General features: G+C 42.0%; 1 protein-coding gene across 1 annotated transcript in view; it reads left to right on the top strand.

Moving 5' to 3' along the window:
* UBAP1 (ubiquitin associated protein 1) overlaps positions 1 to 19,984 on the top strand; it is a 39,837-nt gene extending 19,853 nt beyond the window's left edge. Inside the window, exons 2-7 of the mRNA XM_063453807.1 lie at positions 2,891 to 2,931; positions 10,499 to 10,623; positions 11,237 to 12,085; positions 14,840 to 15,040; positions 17,188 to 17,289; positions 17,607 to 19,984. Of these exons, the coding sequence (XP_063309877.1) occupies positions 2,898 to 2,931; positions 10,499 to 10,623; positions 11,237 to 12,085; positions 14,840 to 15,040; positions 17,188 to 17,289; positions 17,607 to 17,747 (1,452 nt within the window). The 5' untranslated portion in view covers positions 2,891 to 2,897 and the 3' untranslated portion in view covers positions 17,748 to 19,984. The remainder of the gene's footprint in view (positions 1 to 2,890; positions 2,932 to 10,498; positions 10,624 to 11,236; positions 12,086 to 14,839; positions 15,041 to 17,187; positions 17,290 to 17,606) is intronic.

The following is a 19,984-nucleotide window of genomic DNA, read 5'->3' as shown; positions in this document are numbered from 1 at the left end:
CACAGCTGGGCAAGAAAAACACTCTGCCTATTAGAGATCAAATAGGTTGCAAGATACCATGAATAAGGAAGCGGGAACTATATTAAGGAAAATCTTTCTGACTAATGCATCACAGAGTAAAGCCCTGATTACAGGATCTTCTGTAGCTAAGGTACAATGTTCTTAATTTGGATTCTCTGGAAAAGTTTTATATCTGGGTGAATCGAAAGAAGATCCTGTCATGTTTCTTCAAAATGGCTTTTGACCAAATCCATGGGACTTTCTACTGTAGCGAGGAGGGCTGCCTGGCTGAGAGCATGTTCAGCAGACTCTGCTTCCAAACACTCCTTGTGTCACATGCCATTAAAACATGATCTCCTTAAAGGAACACTATAGTCACCTAAATTACTTTAGCTAAATAAAGCAGTTTTAGTGTATAGATCATTCCCCTGCAATTTCATTGCTCAATTCACTGTCATTTAGGAGTTAAATCACTTTGTTTCTGTTTATGCAGCCCTAGCCACACCTCCCCTGGCTATGATTGACAGAGCCTGCATGAAAAAAAAAATTGGTTTCACTTTCAAACAGATGTAATTTACCTTAAATAATTGTATCTCAATCTCTAAATTGAACTTTAAATCACATACAGAAGGCTCTTGCAGGGTCTAGCAAGCTATTAACATAGCAGGGGATAAGAAAATCTTAAACAGAACTTGCTATAAAGAAAGCCTAAATAGGGCTCTCTTTACAGGAAGTGTTTATGGAAGGCTGTGCAAGTCACATGCAGGGAGGTGTGACAGTTCAGCTTTCTGCTAGGGAGCCCACATAGGAAAACTTTCTGCAACAGGCCAGTTAACTGGTCAAGACTTCAGAAGTTCTTCAAACTTCAGAGAACTAAAAGTGATATAGATAGCCCTCTTAAGCTTTAAACACCTTCTACATACTCATGTTCAGATCCACTCAGACAATGCCACTACAGTGGCCTACATCAACAAGATATTGGGAACACGTTGCTCTTCTCTGGAGAACCTTTCCTCAAAAATATTCTGAGCAGTCCATATCAAAAGGAACTTCAACATATTGGCAGATACTTTAAGTAGGAATTATCTAAAACTGGGAGATTGGTTGCTCACACCTCAGACCTTTCTGGAAGTAGTAAATCTTTTTGGAGAACCAGAAATAGACCTTATGGTCTCAAGACTCAACAAGACATTTATTCTCTCTCCTCAGAAACCTATCAAAAGGAACATTCTGGCACCTTTCCTTGTCAAGAAACTTCTTGGAATGCAGCCTAGTGGATCTACAGACACTGAAAATTTTCAAGCTCACAGCACAGTGTCTGAACTAGAAATTCTGAGTTCTAAAGTCCTGAGGTAATGGATATTCTGGTTTATGCCAAGAAAGAGTCAAAGCGTAAAGCGTACTCTAGAATTTAGAAAAAAATTATTCTTCTTGGTGTTCGGCTGTTAAAGTGAATCCAGTTTCAGCTCCTATCCCCTGCATCCTAAGGTTTTAGCAACTGGAATTTGCAAACATGCTCTAATCTTGGTGGAAAAGACAACATTTTTTACAGGCAGTGCACTTCCAATTCCCTGCCTATTTAAAGGACCACTCTAGGCACCCAGACCACTTCAGCTTAATGAAGTGGTCTGGGTGCCAGGTCCAGCTAGGGTTAACCCATTCTTTTATAAACATAGCAGTTTCAGAGAAACTGCTATGTTTATTAATGGGTTAAGCCTTCCCCCAAATCCTCTAGTGGCTGTCTCATTGACAGCCGCTAGAGGCGCTTGCGTGATTCTCACTGTGAAAATCACAGTGAGAGCACGCAAGCGTCCATAGGAAAGCATTCTAAATGCTTTCCTATGCGACCGGCTGAATGCATGCACAGCTCTTGCCGCGCGTGCGCATTTAGCCGACGGGGCGGATCGGAGGCAGAGATCTCCCCGCCCAGCGCTGGAAAAAGGTATGTTTTACCCCTTTTCCCCTTTCCAGAGCTGGGGGCACCCTCAGGGCACTTTAGTGCCAGGAAAACAAGTGTTTTCCTGGCACTAGAGTGGTCCTTTAATAAATTTGCATGAGTTTGGCTTGTGTACTTTCTGGGGCATTGGTGTGTTTGGTGGTGGCTTTTATAGTATTGATTCTACAGTCCATTACTAAAGCTTTCATATATATTTAAAAGTTAATGGAATATCACTGAAGCAAAGTTTTACACAACTTTTAGGTGTTTTTTTGATGTTCAATTGTGTATTACCAGACATACGATTGTCTGTCTACTTTATTGAATTCATGTATTGTCGGCAGTTTTGACTGCAGATATACAGACTAATTGTTATATCTTTGCTGTTACAGTAATTTGCTTCTGTTCCCCTTTATAATCCATGTCAGACAGCAATGCTATATAGTCACTGTGGACATCCATATATGTGCACACTCACTGCTACTGTCATCCTTATTGGTTCTGCGTATATCTCGGTTCACAAACATCAGGAGTGTCAAAGCTATCCACCAACAATTTCATCTGACTGTTAATTTCTCAACCAGTGAATGAATGTGTTAAAGGTTTACATTTAAAACTGCTTTTTATATATATATTTTTAGTAAATCCACTTCCCCGGTTAGTTATTTGGATCTGAATGCAGCACTTTGTGTTTTGACTAGTCCTTTGTTCTTCTGACCCTTAATGTTCTATTAACGTTACACCGGGTGAAGTCATATCGTGTCCCCATGGTCAAACAAGGATCCTTTTTTCCTGTATTATAACATTACATGCTAAAACAGATGTACCTCGCACATAGTTCCTTATTTATTTTATACAGCATATTCACACATTCACATGCAGTGTGAGCAAAATCTAAAACCGTAATTTCTATTTTATTTATATATATATATATATATATATTTTTTATTTCAGACTCTAAATGGCTTCTAAGAAGTCTACATCAGATATACATGGTGAGTATTCTCATTGTTATTTGTATTTTACTATTGTTTTCCCAGTAATGTTTACTTACCTGTTGTGTTCAGTGTAAAAGTTTATTCTATATCTCTTCTGGATAAAAGGGAATGCCATGGGGGCGGAGCCTGACCAGCGAACGGGCAAGACGTGTGTTGCAGGAGCTCCTGCCACACGGGCGCTGATTATGCCTACCTTCCGAGCTACAGGGCTCAAAACCTCCTACCATGGTGCCCACGATGTAGGGGAGACCTGCCGGAGCACATCGACACCGAACCCGACGCCCGGGTTAATCGCACACCGCAACGGCAGAATGAGGCCTGGGTCGAGAGGAGGCGAGGAAAGACGGCCGCTTTCCCGCCAAAGGCAAACAGCCGCAAGCGAGTATTCTATCCTCTCCCCCCCCCCCCCCCATGGACCGGTGGGGGAGATCCCGGTCCCCGCCGGACGGGGTGCCCCACACCCTGCACCAAACGAGTGTGCCTCCAACTCCTCCAAGCAAGATGGGAGTTGGGGCGCCCAAGATGGCGGACACAAGCGCAACCAACAAAAGAGACAAACAACAACTCGCTGGATTAGGCGCACAGGCAAGAGACTCTATCAGTGTAATCTTTGACTGTTTCTGGGCCAAGCTGCAGGCACACATGCAGTCAGCAGGACCAAACAACGCGGAACCTACGAAACACATAGCTCGAGGGGTGAGGAGGCCTGGGAAACCTCCACAGGGCGCCATGGAGCACCAAGCGGCAAATCCCCTTCACGGGGGCCCTCTCGTGCGGGGAGCAATAGGGGCAACGCCCCACAGGTGCCAACCTCACCGGCGGAATGGGACTAGAGATAACCGACTGAAAACGGTGAACCATACCCACCGCAATATCCCGACAGGGAGGACCCAGGACCACTTCGGAACCCTGGCTCGTGGCACAAGAGCACCAGCTCCCGTACAGCGCCGGGGCAGAAGGGCACAAACGACAGAAGACAGATCCAAACGCCCCCCTGGAGGGTTAAACTTGAGCCCACTGTGGAGACTTCAGGGCCGAAATGCACAGACTACAGTACCCAGCGGTAAACAGACACCAAAAGCAGGCAAGAGTATCCGACATCCAACAGGGCCACAAGACCACCGCCAGATACACCCAGCGGCACCCAAGACCCACACTGCCATGTCTGATGGTCACCCCAGACACGCAACAAAAATACCCAGACAGGGCATCGGCTGACCCATGCAACCAGAGACTCACAGAGACTTTCAGGCTGTTCCGAGCTGAGACACTGGCGAACAGTGCCAAGTTGTCCCGAGCAAGGTAGCAGTATCTCATCTCACCCAGGACTAGCAGCTACGCAAAAGCATAGCCGTCCCCAGTTAATTTTTGAGCCAGTCTAATTTGCTTGAACTATTATTTTCGGGTATCACCACAGTCTTCTATGATGTTATGTTTTGTTTTTATTAAGATTTGCTTTAACTAGAAAGGGCAACGCGAGCCTCTCACCTGACAGAACTAAGCAAGCGACTAATATGCTTAAGCAACGCTTAGTTAATTCTGACGCTACAACGCTAACACACTGTAGCTCCAGACTACAGTAGCTTCCCAAAGTAAATGTAGCCTGCTTATACCAAACCTGCAGCAAGACGAGTCCTGTATAATCAATAGAAATGTCTATGTATCTTTAAGCGATATAACCTGCAAGATACCCCTAAAACCTTTAAAGAGCGCATGTTCCTACATATGTATAACTAGCCTAAGAATATATTACTATTTTGTTTTAACATGACTTACCTCCTACCTAGCATGTATCATGCTTCAAGCGATACATTACTTTTCTTTAAACTCGTAAGCACTCAGATCATATTTTAAGATCCACAGTTAAGATTGTTTTATCGTACCTATACAAGGTGCAAGCTACCGTTAAACCTGTTTTATCATGCCTATACAAGGTGCAAGATACCGCCATGCCACATTTACAACACACAAGCTTTGATTCTCCTGACTTATAATTGTCATAATCCAAAGGATGTTTCGCTTCTGGTTCTCAACATTATCATAAGTCTTATTGTATGCTTTAAAAAATATAAAAAGAGGCAGTCCCTCATGGGAGATGTTGTACTGTATAGACATGACCCTAAGCTGTATGAAAATCGTACCTCCTCTCTTTGTTCTGTACCCCATTTAACAATGCCTCAATAAAAGAAAGATTGACAAAAAAAAAAGGGAATGCCACATGAGCTATATTCCAAACACTCAGGGCAATTTGGAGATTTCAGTGTAAGTGGCAGTTTTAGATTTGATTGCTCTGGTGGTAACTTAGAAAGGGGGCAAGAGGTTGGAACTTGCTTATCACTTTTCTGTTGGAACATGTTGCTGTGCTCAGAACACACATTCCTTTAAAGGGACACTATAGTCACCAAAACAACTTTAGCTCAATGAAGCCGTTTTGTGTACAACTCATTCCCCTGCAGTTCCATTGCTTTATTCTCTGCCATTTAGGAGTTAAAGCACAGTTGTTTCTCTTTATACAGCCCTGACAACACCTCCCCTGGCTGTGACTGACCCATCCTGCATTAAAACAAAATGATTTCATTATCAATCAGCTGTTAACTTACTTTACAGGTTTTTGTCATCTGCTCTCTAAATGGAACTTTAATTACATACAGAAGGCTTCTGCAGGGTTCAGCAAGCTATTAACAGAGCAGGAGATACATTCTAAATTAAAGAGATTTTGCAATAAAGGAAGTATAAACATTAGATGACTTTACAAAAAGTGTTTAGGAAGGCTGTGTAAGTCACATGCAGGGAGGTGTGACTAGGGCTCCATAAACAAGCTGATTAAACTCCTAAATGGCAGAGAATTGAGCAGTGAGACTGCAAGAAGATCTATACACCCAAACTGCTTCATTAAGCTAAAGTTTTGGTGACTATAGTGTTTCTTTGATTAAAGCCAGAAAAGTACATCTGTAGATTTAAATATGAATTTGTCTCTGCAGTATTATGGGCTATGAGTTTTGAAAAACCCTGAAATATCTATCTAGCTATGTGTACTCCTAAGGTTCAGTGGGTCAGATCCACTAAAACTGGAAAAACGGGGGGCGGGGCCTGACCACTAAGATGGCTGGACGTGTTCTGTGAAGACTCCGGCACAATACAGCTATATACAAGCCTGTTTCGCTCAATTCTGCTCGGGAGGCAACTTCCCACAACTATAATACAGCCTGGCTCTGAGCAGGAACACGCAGGTACCTGAGTTGGCCCGTAAAATCGAGTCTTCGTGGCGTCCAGCTATGAGGCCCAGCTTGGTATGCAGCCTGGTGCCTGTGGGAGTCGGCCGATCTCCCGACATGGGGCATGCTTCCAACACCACTCGTAGAGCAGCCCCGCAACCCCCCCCACCCCCCCCCCCCCCCCCCCCCGGTCCAGTGGGGGATATCCCGGTCCCCGCTGGGGAAACTCACCTATTCACTGCAGCAGAATCCCCTGCAGTGCCACCGACCACATGGCGGTCTCAAGATGGCTGCCACATCACAGCACTCCCGTCCCCAAGAGAGGATACCTACTATGACATGGAGGGAGCGCCTCGACACTCAATTTGACAATATATGCGAGGAGTTTTGGGAACGCATCTCCAACAGATCTCCCACCACTGCACAGCGTGAAATGCCCAAAAAACATGATGCCGAGCCGGTCCATCGACCTCGCTCTCAGCTGAGGGCCCGAATGGGGGCATGCTTAATCAGGCACCCACGACCCCAACGGGTCCCCAGATATCGGAGGATCCACCTGGCCCATTACCCTGACAGGAGAAGATGGAGTGCCTGCAGAAACGCAGCAATGAAGACCCACCGAGCCAGGGCTCTGAAGGCATCACAAGCTTACCTGAGGAGGAAAACCCCAGACCACATGGCTGCTGAGCAACATGCCCTTAGGGAGAAGCGGAGACAGGACCTCATACACAGAAGACCGCGCACAGCACCCCGGCACATACCCTGGCTGGGACGGCAGGACAACAATGAGTCCGCAACGAACCCAAGCAGCTCCCGTTATCTCCACATCGCGCTGGACTGTTTCCTACCCCGTGAAGGCATTGGTTAGGGTGGGAACTGTGAAGGGAATCACTGTCATTTATCTTGTCTTTCTGTCATCCATTAGAAACGGACAGCAAAGTCATCTTTATAACTCCAAACAGAGAGTTTATTTTAATATATGGGTTTTCCCTGATTTTCCCTTTGTCTTGGCTACTCGAAGCACAGTTACCATGGGGTGGCCTGCTGAGCAGTTACAACTGTTAGTCACTCGACTGTTTTATTTAGCAAGGTCTAGCATGTTTATGTTCAGCGGGTAATTTCATACTTACTGCTTTAAATCGGCTTGTAATAATTTCCATGTTAGCCAGGATTCAGCAGTTTTGTTTCTCATCATAGCGACCTATCACAAATGACTAGTTTGTGTTTCTTGATTATTATTTTATCTTTTAAAGTGTATCTTACCGTATATACTCTAGTATAAGCCGACCCGAATATAAGCCGAGGCCCCTAATTTTACCCCAAAAAACTGGGAAAACTTATTGACTCGAGTATAAGACGAGGGTGGGAAATGCAGCAGCTACTGGTAAATTTCTAAATAAAATTAGATCCTAAAAAAATATATTAATTGAATATTTATTTACAGTGTGTGTATAATGAGTGCCGCGTGAGTGTATGAGTGCCGCGTGAGTGTATGAGTGCCGCGTGAGTGTATGAGTGCCGCGTGAGTGTATGAGTGCCGCGTGAGTGTATGAGTGCCGCGTGAGTGTATGAGTGCCGCGTGAGTGTATGAGTGCCGCGTGAGTGTATGAGTGCCGCGTGAGTGTATGAGTGCCGCGTGAGTGTATGAGTGCCGCGTGAGTGTATGAGTGCCGCGTGAGTGTATGAGTGCCGCGTGAGTGTATGAGTGCCGCGTGAGTGTATGAGTGCCGCGTGAGTGTATGAGTGCCGCGTGAGTGTATGAGTGCCGCGTGAGTGTATGAGTGCCGCGTGAGTGTATGAGTGCCGCGTGAGTGTATGAGTGCCGCGTGAGTGTATGAGTGCCGCGTGAGTGTATGAGTGCCGCGTGAGTGTATGAGTGCCGCGTGAGTGTATGAGTGCCGCGTGAGTGTATGAGTGCCGCGTGAGTGTATGAGTGCCGCGTGAGTGTATGAGCGCCGCGTGAGAGTGTATGAGCGCCGCGTGAGAGTGTATGAGCGCCGCGTGAGAGTGTATGAGCGCCGCGTGAGAGTGTATGAGCGCCGCGTGAGAGTGTATGAGCGCCGCGTGAGAGTGTATGAGCGCCGCGTATGAGTGCCGCGTGCGTGTATGAGCGCCGCGTGAGTGTGCAGAGCCTTGGTGGGGGGTGGGCATTTTTTTTTTTTTTTTATTATTAGTTATTCTTTTATTTAATTTCATTATTATTTTTGTATTTAATGTAATTATTATTATTATTAATATATATTTTTTTTCGTCCCCCCTCCCTGCTTGATATATGGCAGGGAGGGGGGCTCTCCTTCCCTGGTGGTCCAGCATTGGCAGTTCAGTGGGGGGGGGGGGGGCTGTGAGAGAGCGTTACTTACCTCTCCTGCAGCTCCTGTCAGCTCTCTCCTCCTCCGCGCCGTCCGGTCAGCTCTTCTGTCAGCTCACACTGTAAGTCTCGCGAGAGCCACGGCTCTCGGGAGACTTACACTGGGAGCTGACAGAGGTGCTGAACGGACGGCGCGGAGGAGAAGGGAGCTGACAAGAGCTGCAGGAGAGGTAAGTAACGCTCTCTCACAGCCCCCACAGCCCCTGTCTGTATTATGGCAATGTAAATTGCCATAATACAGACTATTGACTCGAGTATAAGCCGAGTTGGGGTTTTTCAGCACAAAAATTGTGCTGAAAAACTCTGCTTATACTCAAGTATATACGGTAATTAGACATTCAGAGATCTAACCATTGGTTTCTAATAGCTTATTTTGTTTTACACCAAATGTCACTGTCTAATTGAATATGCTTCTCTGTACACCTAAAATACAGAATATAAAAGATAGACTATCATATAGTATAGTGTCGTGCTAACTGTTCTACTCCATGAACAATATAGACCTACGAAGTTAGCCTGAGAATGTTTGACTAATATTTAGTCTGTTAATTGTACATGCACCTCCTGTAACTCCCAAGGGGCAAGTCTCCTAACTACCCAACCTACCTATAGATGCTCTTGTTTAGCAATTTACACGGGACGAATGCCTTTCATGTGTGTTTAATACCGACACAGTCTTGTATTATATTGTGATTTTAGTGTAAGTTACCTAACCTGGCAGGTCTCCTAGCCAAACTCACGAATATACGCCTGCACCTAGCATGTACCATGATTTTTGGCTGGATAGACCTGCCTGGGAATTGTACTACCCTGTTTATCTCCTTTTTATAACTAAAAAAAAAAAATGGGCATGCCCTATCCAATGTTTCACGAAGCCTGAGGATTGCCGTTGGGGTACCTCAGGCCTGTTTGTACTAATATGCACTGCAAAAAAAAAAAAAAATGGAAAAACATGGTACTGTTGAATAGGCATTGCACTACACGACTGCCGGGCATTATAGTGCAAAGTAATGGGGACAGCCCTAATTTAACCCTTTCAGTTCTAAGTTACAAACACACTGTTTCTTACTGAATGGTTTGAGTACTATGAGAAGAATTGGAATGAAGGACAAGGCAGTGAAACAAAGTCTGCTGGGTGACATCATGGGGGGAGGTGGAGTGAGTACTAGCACAGAGTGAGTTTCTGTGCTGGTGGGAAAAAAAGATAAGTAATTTGTGTTTATTTTTATTTAGAAGGCCCTCTAATCTAAAAGTGAGGAGACACTATAGTGTTAAGAATACATGTTTGTGTACGTAAATAAACCAGAAATTAATGGCTGTCAAGGTTCACCTTTCAATGGTAAAGAAATCTGTTTTATTTACTTTAGCTGAGTCACTAGTAATAATGCGTACACTGAGCTAGTTTTCATTTATACCATATCAATGCACTCCCTGTAATCAAGGTATGCAATAATGAGGTCACTTTATATTGCATAACACAGTGTGCAGTCTATACAGTGCCGTGGAACGTGTGATCAGCAGCGGAAGGGTAGGGCAGACACTTACCAAGCCATGACATTATGTCCCAATATTTCTAAATGCATTTAATTACTTTTAAACTGAAGTGATCCATTATGAAAACAAACATTAGCGTGTACATTTTTAAAACTCTACTTTATTATTTGATCTCTGCTTTATTTTTTATTTACCACTAAATTTTTAATCTCAGGAATCAGGATAAAGATGCTGTAATAATTGTGTGCCAAGTCCTTAAATGAGTATTACTTTTAAAAAGAAATGTTTTCATTGTTATTCACTTCTGTATACGTTTCACCATATTCATTTGCCTTTGACTAGCAATCTGTCTAGAAAGTTGCTCCTTTATCTGATGGTTGAGTAATAACTATGCCTCACGTGTTTCAAATAAGCATGATGCTAACTTTTCTTTTTTTTTTTTTGTGAAAGGCTGTGATGTTAATGGGTTTGCAATTTGTTTCCTAAGGACCTTTCAGTTACCTAGAGGACGTCCCTTTCAAGATCGGAGACAAGTTTCGAGTGCCAGATAAAGTTGGCTTGCCAGTAGGATTCTGCGTGCCAGACATTTCACAGATTGTACAAGATGTTCACGTAAGTGGCCAATATTACATATAATTTCAAAGCCATTTTTTTTAATATGCGTTTTTTTTTGTCCTTTCTTGCTGCAAACACCCTAATTAGTGTAGCTCATTATTTCCCCATGTTACCGTGAGTCTTTGGGTACCGTCCCAGTCACCCAAGTTCCAGGCTCTCTGCCGCTTCTGGTTATCCATCCAAAGCAGATACTATATGTTTTAGTGTTTTTTATGAAAATAACAATTAATACATATTCTACACCACAAAGTTTGTCCGTGTGTGGAAAGAAAATGTTTTCCGGTCTAAAGGAGTTATTTTAAAGGCACATTATCTAGAAGTAAGCAAATAGTATGGAACATGTCAGGCGAGCCTGAGGTTTATAACTGTTTATAACAATGAATATATCAGTTGTGTGTTTTTAAGGATACAAAATTAAATATATATGCCTCCACATTCTTGATAATTGGAGTCAATGTCCTGCAGTGTTTTCTTTGTATACCAATAATACAATTTAGGGCATACAATTCTGGAGCACTCTTTCTAACTTTGTGAGATGACTTTGGGTACGCATATAAATACAGCATTATTTCAAGGACCACATTAATCCGTTTTGAATTTTCTTTTATAGTATGATTTCTCATTGGAGAGAAAGACCATCCAGTGGGCCGAGGAAATTAAACAAATAAAAGCTGCCCAGAATAAGGCAGAGTTAGAAGCAGAGGCAGCATGTTCTGAGGCAGATGCTGACACACAGGTGGGGAACGGCAACGAAGGCACCAGTTTTCCTCCACGATTCAACCCTGTTCTTGCCAGCTTACAGCACAATAATATTTTAACTCCCACTCCTGCCAACAGCAATGCCATGAACCTTAAAGTCATGAGCCCACCTCATGTCAACGCAGACTTCAACCCTGCTGACTTTGAGTGTGAAGAGGACCCGTTTGATAATTTAGAGTTAAAGACGCTTAATGACAGAGAAGAATTAAAGAACATCCTTGGTATTCATGTTCGGCCTACAGAACCAGAATCTAATTGTAGCATGATTCAGGACTCTGGATCATCTACTAACAATGAGGATATCCCTACTTCCACAAAACAAGATGCCTTTGACTTCAAACATCTGCGCAAGCCGAATGGATTTATCACTTTGCCACAGTTACAAAACTGTGAAATAATGCCCCCATCTTCCAAAGTGTCCCTTGCTCCCATCACCTCAGTCAGCAATATCAAATCCCTCTCCTTTCCCAAGCTGGACTCTGATGAAGGAGAGCAGAAAATTACAGTATTTACAGGCACTTTTCACAGTTCACCTCTATCCAATGGCACTTTCTCCTGCTCTCAGCCCACCTCCAGTGAACTCAATGGCCACTTTGTTCTGGGACAGTCCGTTCCCTTAGACAGCATCACCGGTCATAATGCAGTCCAAGCAGGCGGTATGGAAGTAGTAACCAGAACCTGCGTGCACAGTGATACCAAGGTAAGTGCTCTTATTTGTCATGCAACTAACCTTGTTATTTGAGAATAGTCTATAGCACAACCAAAAGTAACTTATATCAATCCTCATGGATGCAATCCGTTTGTGCTCGTATGATAAGCACTACATGGGGTTGCTGCCAGTACATCCATTATTAGCATTACACTAGCCCACTGTCAGTATTCCCAAATTGAACACCAACAAGGGACTCAAAATGCAGTGCATAACTTTCTCCATAGTGGAGCACAGGCACTGTTTGCATCCCCATATTTAGCTGAGCTCGGTGCCAGTTTCAATCCCCTGAGTTGAATCTGGACTCGTTACGTGGGTAGGCAAGGTTGGATAATGCATGTGTTTGATGCCAGGTTTAATCTGTGGTTATCACTCGAGACGTTATAAATGAAGATTAGTCTAATATGGCATAAAACAACTAGAACCATGTGTTCCTGCATCCTTAAACTGGTCAAGCTAAAGATGGGTCTGTTGCTCTGTGCCACACATTAGGTTTGTTTTTAACATGCACACTTTTTTTTTTTGTTTTTTTTTTCCTTAATCATTTGTATTTCAAATAGAAATTAATTTTGTAAGTTTTGCTCAGTAAACCTGGTTTTTACCCCTTACGCAATTCACTAGTTTATTGTGCGTATATTTTCTCATAGCCTTTAAAGCGGAACTGTCATCGTCCCTGAATTTCACTGAAATTTCAACCCAGTCAAAAGGTATACTGAGACAAAGTTGAGCGACTACTTTGTCTCTGTGATTTCCTACACCTGGCACTTTTAGAAACTTGGCACAGCTAACGCAGTCTAGAAACGTCAATCCACCCAGCCGCAGGGAATTGGCTCTGTCTATGGAGGATCCATCGATATCATGGGATCCTCCAAAGACCTCGCTGCTGTACTCTCAAGCATTCACAAGACTATTGCAGTGATATCAGCTCCTGGTGCTGAAGCAGCAAGAGTTAAAGAGCTCCAGCCTGAAGATGATGGCCAAGAGAGTGGCACTTTAAAGAAGTTAAAATGTGTTCCTTGTTTTTACTTCCTGCACCACAAGGAGCTGGAAGGCTTGCTGTCCTAGCTTTAACTGATAAAATTGCTGAGATGAATGAGACCGTGAATACCAATAAGCTATCAGAAAGCTGATTCCTCTCTAGTATTTCCTATTGGAGCAAAGGTCTTCAGATTTGTATATAATACAGGAACAGGTTTTACAAGTTAAACCACAACATAATTGACAACCAGAAAATGTGCTTTCTCAGTTAGATTTTCACCTTTGTTACATTAGTGAAATGTTAACAGGGTTAGAATTACAAGCAAAGTGGAAATAATCACTTAGACATTTGTCCTATACCTGGTAGGCTTCGGACATTGCATAGAATGCCATATTGTATTCCTTTGGCGTTTACCTGGTATAGAAAGACACAATCCTGGCTCCTCGCTTCCAAAAATTCCTGTTGTGTCCTAGCGTGAGTTTAACCCCTTAAGGACATGTGACATGTCATGATTCCCTTTTATTCCAGAAGTTTGGTCCTTAAAGGGACACTATAGTCACCTGAACAACTACAGCTTAATGTAGTTGTTCAGGTATGATCTATAGCTCCCTGCAGGCAATCTAATGTAAACACTGTATTTTCAGATAAAATACAGTGTTTACATTGATAGGAATACCTCCAGTGGCCGTCACTCAGACGGCCACCAGAGGGACTTCCTATCATGCAGGGCCCTAAAAAGGCCCTGTACACGTCAGACGTATTAAAATACATCTGACGTGTGCAGGGGAGAGAAGGCACTGTGTGCACGCCTTCTCTCTCCTGCCTGTCAGCAGAGGAGGGGGATGGGCAAAGACCGCGAGCTGTCAGTCAGCTCAGCTTGCGGCCGCGCGCATGCACGGTAGTGCGCTCAGGTCTTCAGAGGGTGGCATGAATGTCGCCCTCTGAAGTATGTGCGCATGTGTGGCGAAGCCGCGCATGCGCACAAGGGAGCAATGAGGCCTCCAAATGGAAGCGTCTGATTGCTCCCTGCTCGCGCCCGCCTATTTCGTCATTTTGACGAAATAGGGGGCGCGGCTTCACGAGGCTTCCGGCGCTGGAACCAGGTGAGTAAAAACTGCTGCCTGGAGAGTCCCTTTAAGGGGTTAATGGAGTTTGGATTAGTAAAGGTGGCTGATAATATGGTCCTAAATCTTGGAGATTATTCATACAATACATGCATAGTATATGTACCTTTTCAAATCAGAGCAAACCAAAAGACATTTTTGCTTACAGCAGAGGAAAGGGTTCTTTACAGTAAGAACAATAAAGATATGGAAACTTCTATCTAAGGAGGTTCTTATCCGATTCTATAGATATTTTTTTAAAAGACCTGGAAGCTTTTTTTTCTACTTGCAAAATTGTACGTAAAGAGGTTGCTGCGCCAAGGAGAAATCTGATTGAATTTATGGAATCAAGAAGGGTGTTTAGCTCCTTTTTGTGGCACAATTGGAAATGGCAACAATTTGGGGGGCGTCACCTTCTTTGAATGTGTTTGAAAGGTTGAATGTGATGGACTTTAGTCTCTTCTATTTATTTTTAAGCTAGGGTACTTTGTAACTATGTAAACCATATTTGAACTCATTTTTAAAGGGACATTTTATACATGCTAGCCACTGCAGCTCTCTGTAGTAATTATTGTGTAATGCACAAAGGATGCGTTGGTTTCCTAGAGTGACTCTTTATATGAATATCTTTTAATGTTACTAAATTCCAATTCTCTTTTCTAGACAGCAGGTCAGCAGGTTGCAGTGTCCAAAGTGCCCCACAATGTTACCTTTGTAAAGCAGCTCAGCGTGCCTTGCTATGAGGACCTTCTGCAGGCTCTGTCGAGCAGTGAGAGGCAGTGTGCAGAAACCATAGTCAGTATGGGATACTCATACCAGCACGTCATGAGAGCCATGCAGAAACAAGGACAGAACGTGGAACAGGTACAGATATTAATCATGCCCTCGTGGTTCCTTCTTACTTTCTTGGGTTCACATAAAGAAAAAGCTTGACGTTCGTAACAGGATACATGTTCTGACTAATCATGATTACAGTAAAGGGAACATTCACACACCTTCGTGTGTAAAATATATATAATTGGGATATTGCTTCTCCAGAGGGCATCAGATCCTTAGAAAGTATCACAATCCTCTTAGGGTATTGATTAACCAGAACCGTATAGAGTCACAAAGCCACTCCGATCTGCAGTTATCACATTCCATATTCAATGTGTGGTAGCAGGCACAAAGAAAAAAAATCTGCTCATCTTAGCACTTGCCTAAGGTTAAACTAACACAAACTTCACCAACTTTAGTTAATCTGCACGTTTGGACTTTTCTTATTTATTTTTAATAATCTTTATTTAGGTGTTAAACATAATTATAACAAGTACATGTACAAAGAAAATACACAGTATAGCAGTGGTTTACCAGCATACGATTACACTTCTAAAAGACAAGACCAATCACGAACCACGAGGAGGACATTTCCTGAAAAAAAGAATAAGTGAATAGACAAAGAGAATGTTATAGTTTTTGAAGATATTCCCACCACTTTTGGGCGTCATTGCTTTTGTTAATGGCAGAAGGATTTCTCCATCTGGACTTGATATAAGACTTAATATTTTAGGTGTGACCAGTTTATTGGGTTAGTTTCTATCCATTTTCTGGATATTAGAATCTTTGTTGCGTTTAATATGTAATTTTAGCTAACTAATAACCATAAGGGTTTAATTAAATCACACTCCCACCAAAGGTACAAAACAATTGGACTTTTCTTCAGTCTTTGCTGCAACTTTTTAGCATTCCGCTTCAAGCAACAGTCTCTGCCCCCACTAAATAACAAGTGACTTGTTAGGCCTGTGTTAGGCCTTCATTTTGCATGACATCTCGGTACAAACTGAACACTCAGAATGCTCTAAATGTACTTAGTAGTTTCAGTACAGATCCTGAGAAGCACATATCCTTTCCACACTAAAATAACTGACCTCTCCAGTGAGGGCAGGCTGGAGGTGACAAACCCCCCTTTTATGTTGAATGGATGCCCCTCCACACTGGCATACATAACGGGTTAGGCTCTCTCCAGGTATCAGAGTATCTATTTATGTCATGGCTGTATTAGGAATAACCGATAAAATACTGTAACCGTTAAATATGAAATGTTAAACTCTGGCACGACACACAGGGCACGTAGCTCCTCCATATCCATTTATCCTCTCACCGCATACTTAATTGGGAGGGATGGTTAATAGGGCGATACTGTTGACCGTGATTACACATTTCCAGAGTCAGTTTTATAAATACATTTGGCTTATACACCAGTGAATTGAAACCCAAACCGTTTGCTAAAATAGCAAAGCTGGGACTATAAGTGTTTGAGAACCTTTTCAAATAGTTTCATCTTCTTGTTTTGGCCCAAATTTAGCGATTCACTCTTTAGTACATGCTGCTGTGTATCTCTCTTTTCTCTTTTTTTTTTTTCTTTCTTAATTCTTTAATGCTCCCATTTCTGCAACCTGCCTCAAATCTTCGCAGCGCAAACTTCCATGTGGTCTGAGTGCACGGCCTCTGTTCTGTAATGTAATTGCAATTGCAGTGATAAGATTGCCTCACAGATTTTGACTCTGCAAAACGATGCTGGACGTCGGCACAGTCTGCATGTGGACATGCAGTGTCAAGGAAAACCCCATATGGGGAAGGCTTAATGCGCTTGTGGCATTAAGTCCCTCACATAAGCTGACATTGGAGGGGGTGGAGCATGACCCAGCACTGAGGGACACTGGCACTGGAATCGGTTAAGTGATTAACCAGTTATTTAAAACTTTACAATGCTTGGGGGCGAAGGGATCATGGGGCAGAAGGACACAGTGTTAGGAATACACTTTTGTATTCCTAAAACTAAAATGTTCCTTTAAAATTCTAGTTGAATGGCTTTCTATGTATCCATTTTTTTCCTGTTCGGTCAACACAATGTATACTAGATTTTCTGGTTGGAGAGTAACAGGAGTTATGCGTATTTATGGTACCTTGGGATTGGACATTACCTTGCATTGCAATAACATATGTTATGCCTGTTTGTCTTTATTGTACAGGTGCTGGAGTACTTGTTTATACATGCCCAGTTATGCGAGAAGGGATTTGATCCTCTCCTTGTGGAGGAAGCCCTCGAAATGTACCAGTGCTCAGAAGAGAAGGTGAGTTTACTAACATATTTCATTTACGCTATCTCAGTTTATTATGAGTTCCTTCATGACCTGCTCGTTGGATCAGTGCTTTACTACTGGTTCAATCACTGAGCGATCTGGCATCATTGTGAATAAGGGCATATGAACGTGCTGGCTCATTGGTGTGTAGGTATGGAATATATGGGGGGGATATAGTGTCAGGCTATGTTCCGAGGAGTCTATATTATCACATTGTCTGCAACTATGCATTGCAGATACCACACAGATGTCATCACTCAAACTACACAGATGGATGTTAATTACATTTTTTTTGTTCTTTTTCACAGACCGTTGAATTTCTTAAGCTGATGAGTAAATTCAAAGAAATGGGTTTTGAACAAAAAGACATTAAAGAAGTTCTATTATTACACAATAATGACCAGGACAAGGCTCTGGAAGATCTCATGGCTCGTGCAGGAGCCAGCTGAATTCTCCTTGCATATCATTCCGGATTCAGATATAAAGGCTGCTGTGTTCTATGGGATGTTCAAATTGGAGAGTCCCATGGCCAGCGATATGAGAAACCTGCTGGAGCATTATTCCATGTTCTGTTAATTATTTATTCCCTTTACACAAAAAAATGCCAGCTTTAACAAATTTACAAGAAGTGCCCTTTTGCTCCCAACTATTTAAGCTTGGCAAAAAAAATAATTATTCTATTTTATGCACAAGACTAGGGGAGCTGATTTTTTTTTTTTTTTTCCCTTTCTTATTCTTTGTAGTGGAACAGGGAAAATTGTAACACTTAAACATCAAACATGAGATATTTGCGTGAGGCTGCTTTTGTGCTTGTTCTTGAGTACACTGTTGTACCCTGAAAAGACAATTATAGTGCAATGTTTTTTTTGTTTTTCTTCTTTTAGATATTTAGTGCTACACTGGTTTATACAATTCCTATCCAGGCATAGAGTGTAATCCGACTACTCATCTAGAATCCCTCCTCACCTGTCATTAAGCTACTAGAAGCATCTGATTTGGAGAAGGGGGTAGTCGGCTCTGGCAAGCTATGACTAATAGTTGGATCATTTAAATGTATGCTAAGTTATTTGTCGAAAAAGCTTTATCTGTACTTCAGACGTCCGCACCATCTCCCTTCAAAAAATGTTGACTTCTTTTTTAGGCACACCAAATTTGAATTCCATCGATGAAATCAGGCAATCGCTTTGGATAAAATATCAGTGTGAATTGTATTTCTTTAAGCACTTTGTTTTTACTTTCCATTGGTTTACGTCGCACTGTTATAGATTCCCTTTAAATTGATATCTAATAATTCAAATCCTATAACTCTTTTGATAGTTCAAACAGTGTATTATGTTGTACATTGTTCAAGAAACAAAATGTAAATCAAAGCCTTGATGAATCGGTCATTTCCTAAATATTTGATTTTGCCTAAAAGAGGTACTAATAAAAAAAAAAATACTCCAAAAGAAACATTCTTAAGTTCAATTTTCATCTGGCAGTGATGAAACTTTCTAATTAAATATTCTGCTATTCACTACTGTTCTATTATAGGTTTACCCATAGTCCTCCTCCTTTTCAGACTTGTGGGATGACAAATGTCAGATTTTTGCTTTGTGAGTAGAACCATAACAATGTAAACACACCTTAGTAGAAGTTTGTAGAGGACTGATACAGCTGGGGGTCAACAAAGGCCCATATATGGTTTGCAGACAGCATTTAGAATCTCTGTATTGCTTCTTTTTGAAGTTAAGATTGATCTCAAAATCGAAGCAAGTTTGTGTTTTAAGGTGCAGCATTAATTGGCAATTTAGTGCACTAGATTCTTATTGTATGTTAATTACCTTCTAGATCTATAACTCAGACATTACTTGCCCTGTGGTAAAGACTGAGAAGGATTATCACTTATTGGAAATATGAACACCAGAGCTGTACTTTCAAGTGTCATTATCTTGCTATATAAATTACCAAACATCTAATCTGATCTGGTAAGAGTAGTTCGCTGTATGCTAGGGACATCGAGTAATGCACCGAAGTCCCAATTTTTGGACTAGTTGGAAAAGTTAATTTGAAAGGTTAGTGCAAATGCCTTCTTTCCTGCATACCTCTTGGTCTGTCCAAAGGTCAAGTTAAACAACTTTACAGTTGCCACCAAATTTGTTTTTTAAAACACATTCTAAATATTAAAAATTGAGATTCCATTTTACACACCATAGGAATAAAGCCCCAGGGTTACTTGTGTAGAACCACATGTAAAATGTTAATGATGATAGATATCAGAAGTTCATTGACATTAATTGAAATTATAGAGGATGACGGATAATTTGTCGTTTTATTGATTTGAGTAATGTGTTTTTTATGCCAGTTTGCAAACTCCATATATTGACATTGAGTGGCGATGTTATAATCAACAAGGCACATTTAAAAGTCGAAATGGTTCAGAGAATATCATCTCATGTCTAGAGAGATTATCTCCACTGACTCCAGGAAGTGGTTTTCAGATATGACCATGCTGACTTTAGTGTTAAAGGATGGGAGCGGACACCAAAATCTGACTAGTCTACTAGCCGAAACAGAGTTCTAAGCCCAAGAAATTTGTAAAGAAACTATTTAAGCAGTTTTATGAACCTAATATCTTTATTGATAAACTATTTTATAAAAATGTAGGCTATTTAAAATTAAATAGGATAATAAAACATTCATAGCA

The sequence above is a fragment of the Pelobates fuscus genome, chromosome 5 (genome assembly GCF_036172605.1).
Source record: "Pelobates fuscus isolate aPelFus1 chromosome 5, aPelFus1.pri, whole genome shotgun sequence".
Classification (NCBI taxonomy): domain Eukaryota; kingdom Metazoa; phylum Chordata; class Amphibia; order Anura; family Pelobatidae; genus Pelobates; species Pelobates fuscus.
The sequence above is the reverse complement of the archived record's forward strand: the minus strand, read 5'-3'. Positions and strand labels throughout refer to the sequence as shown.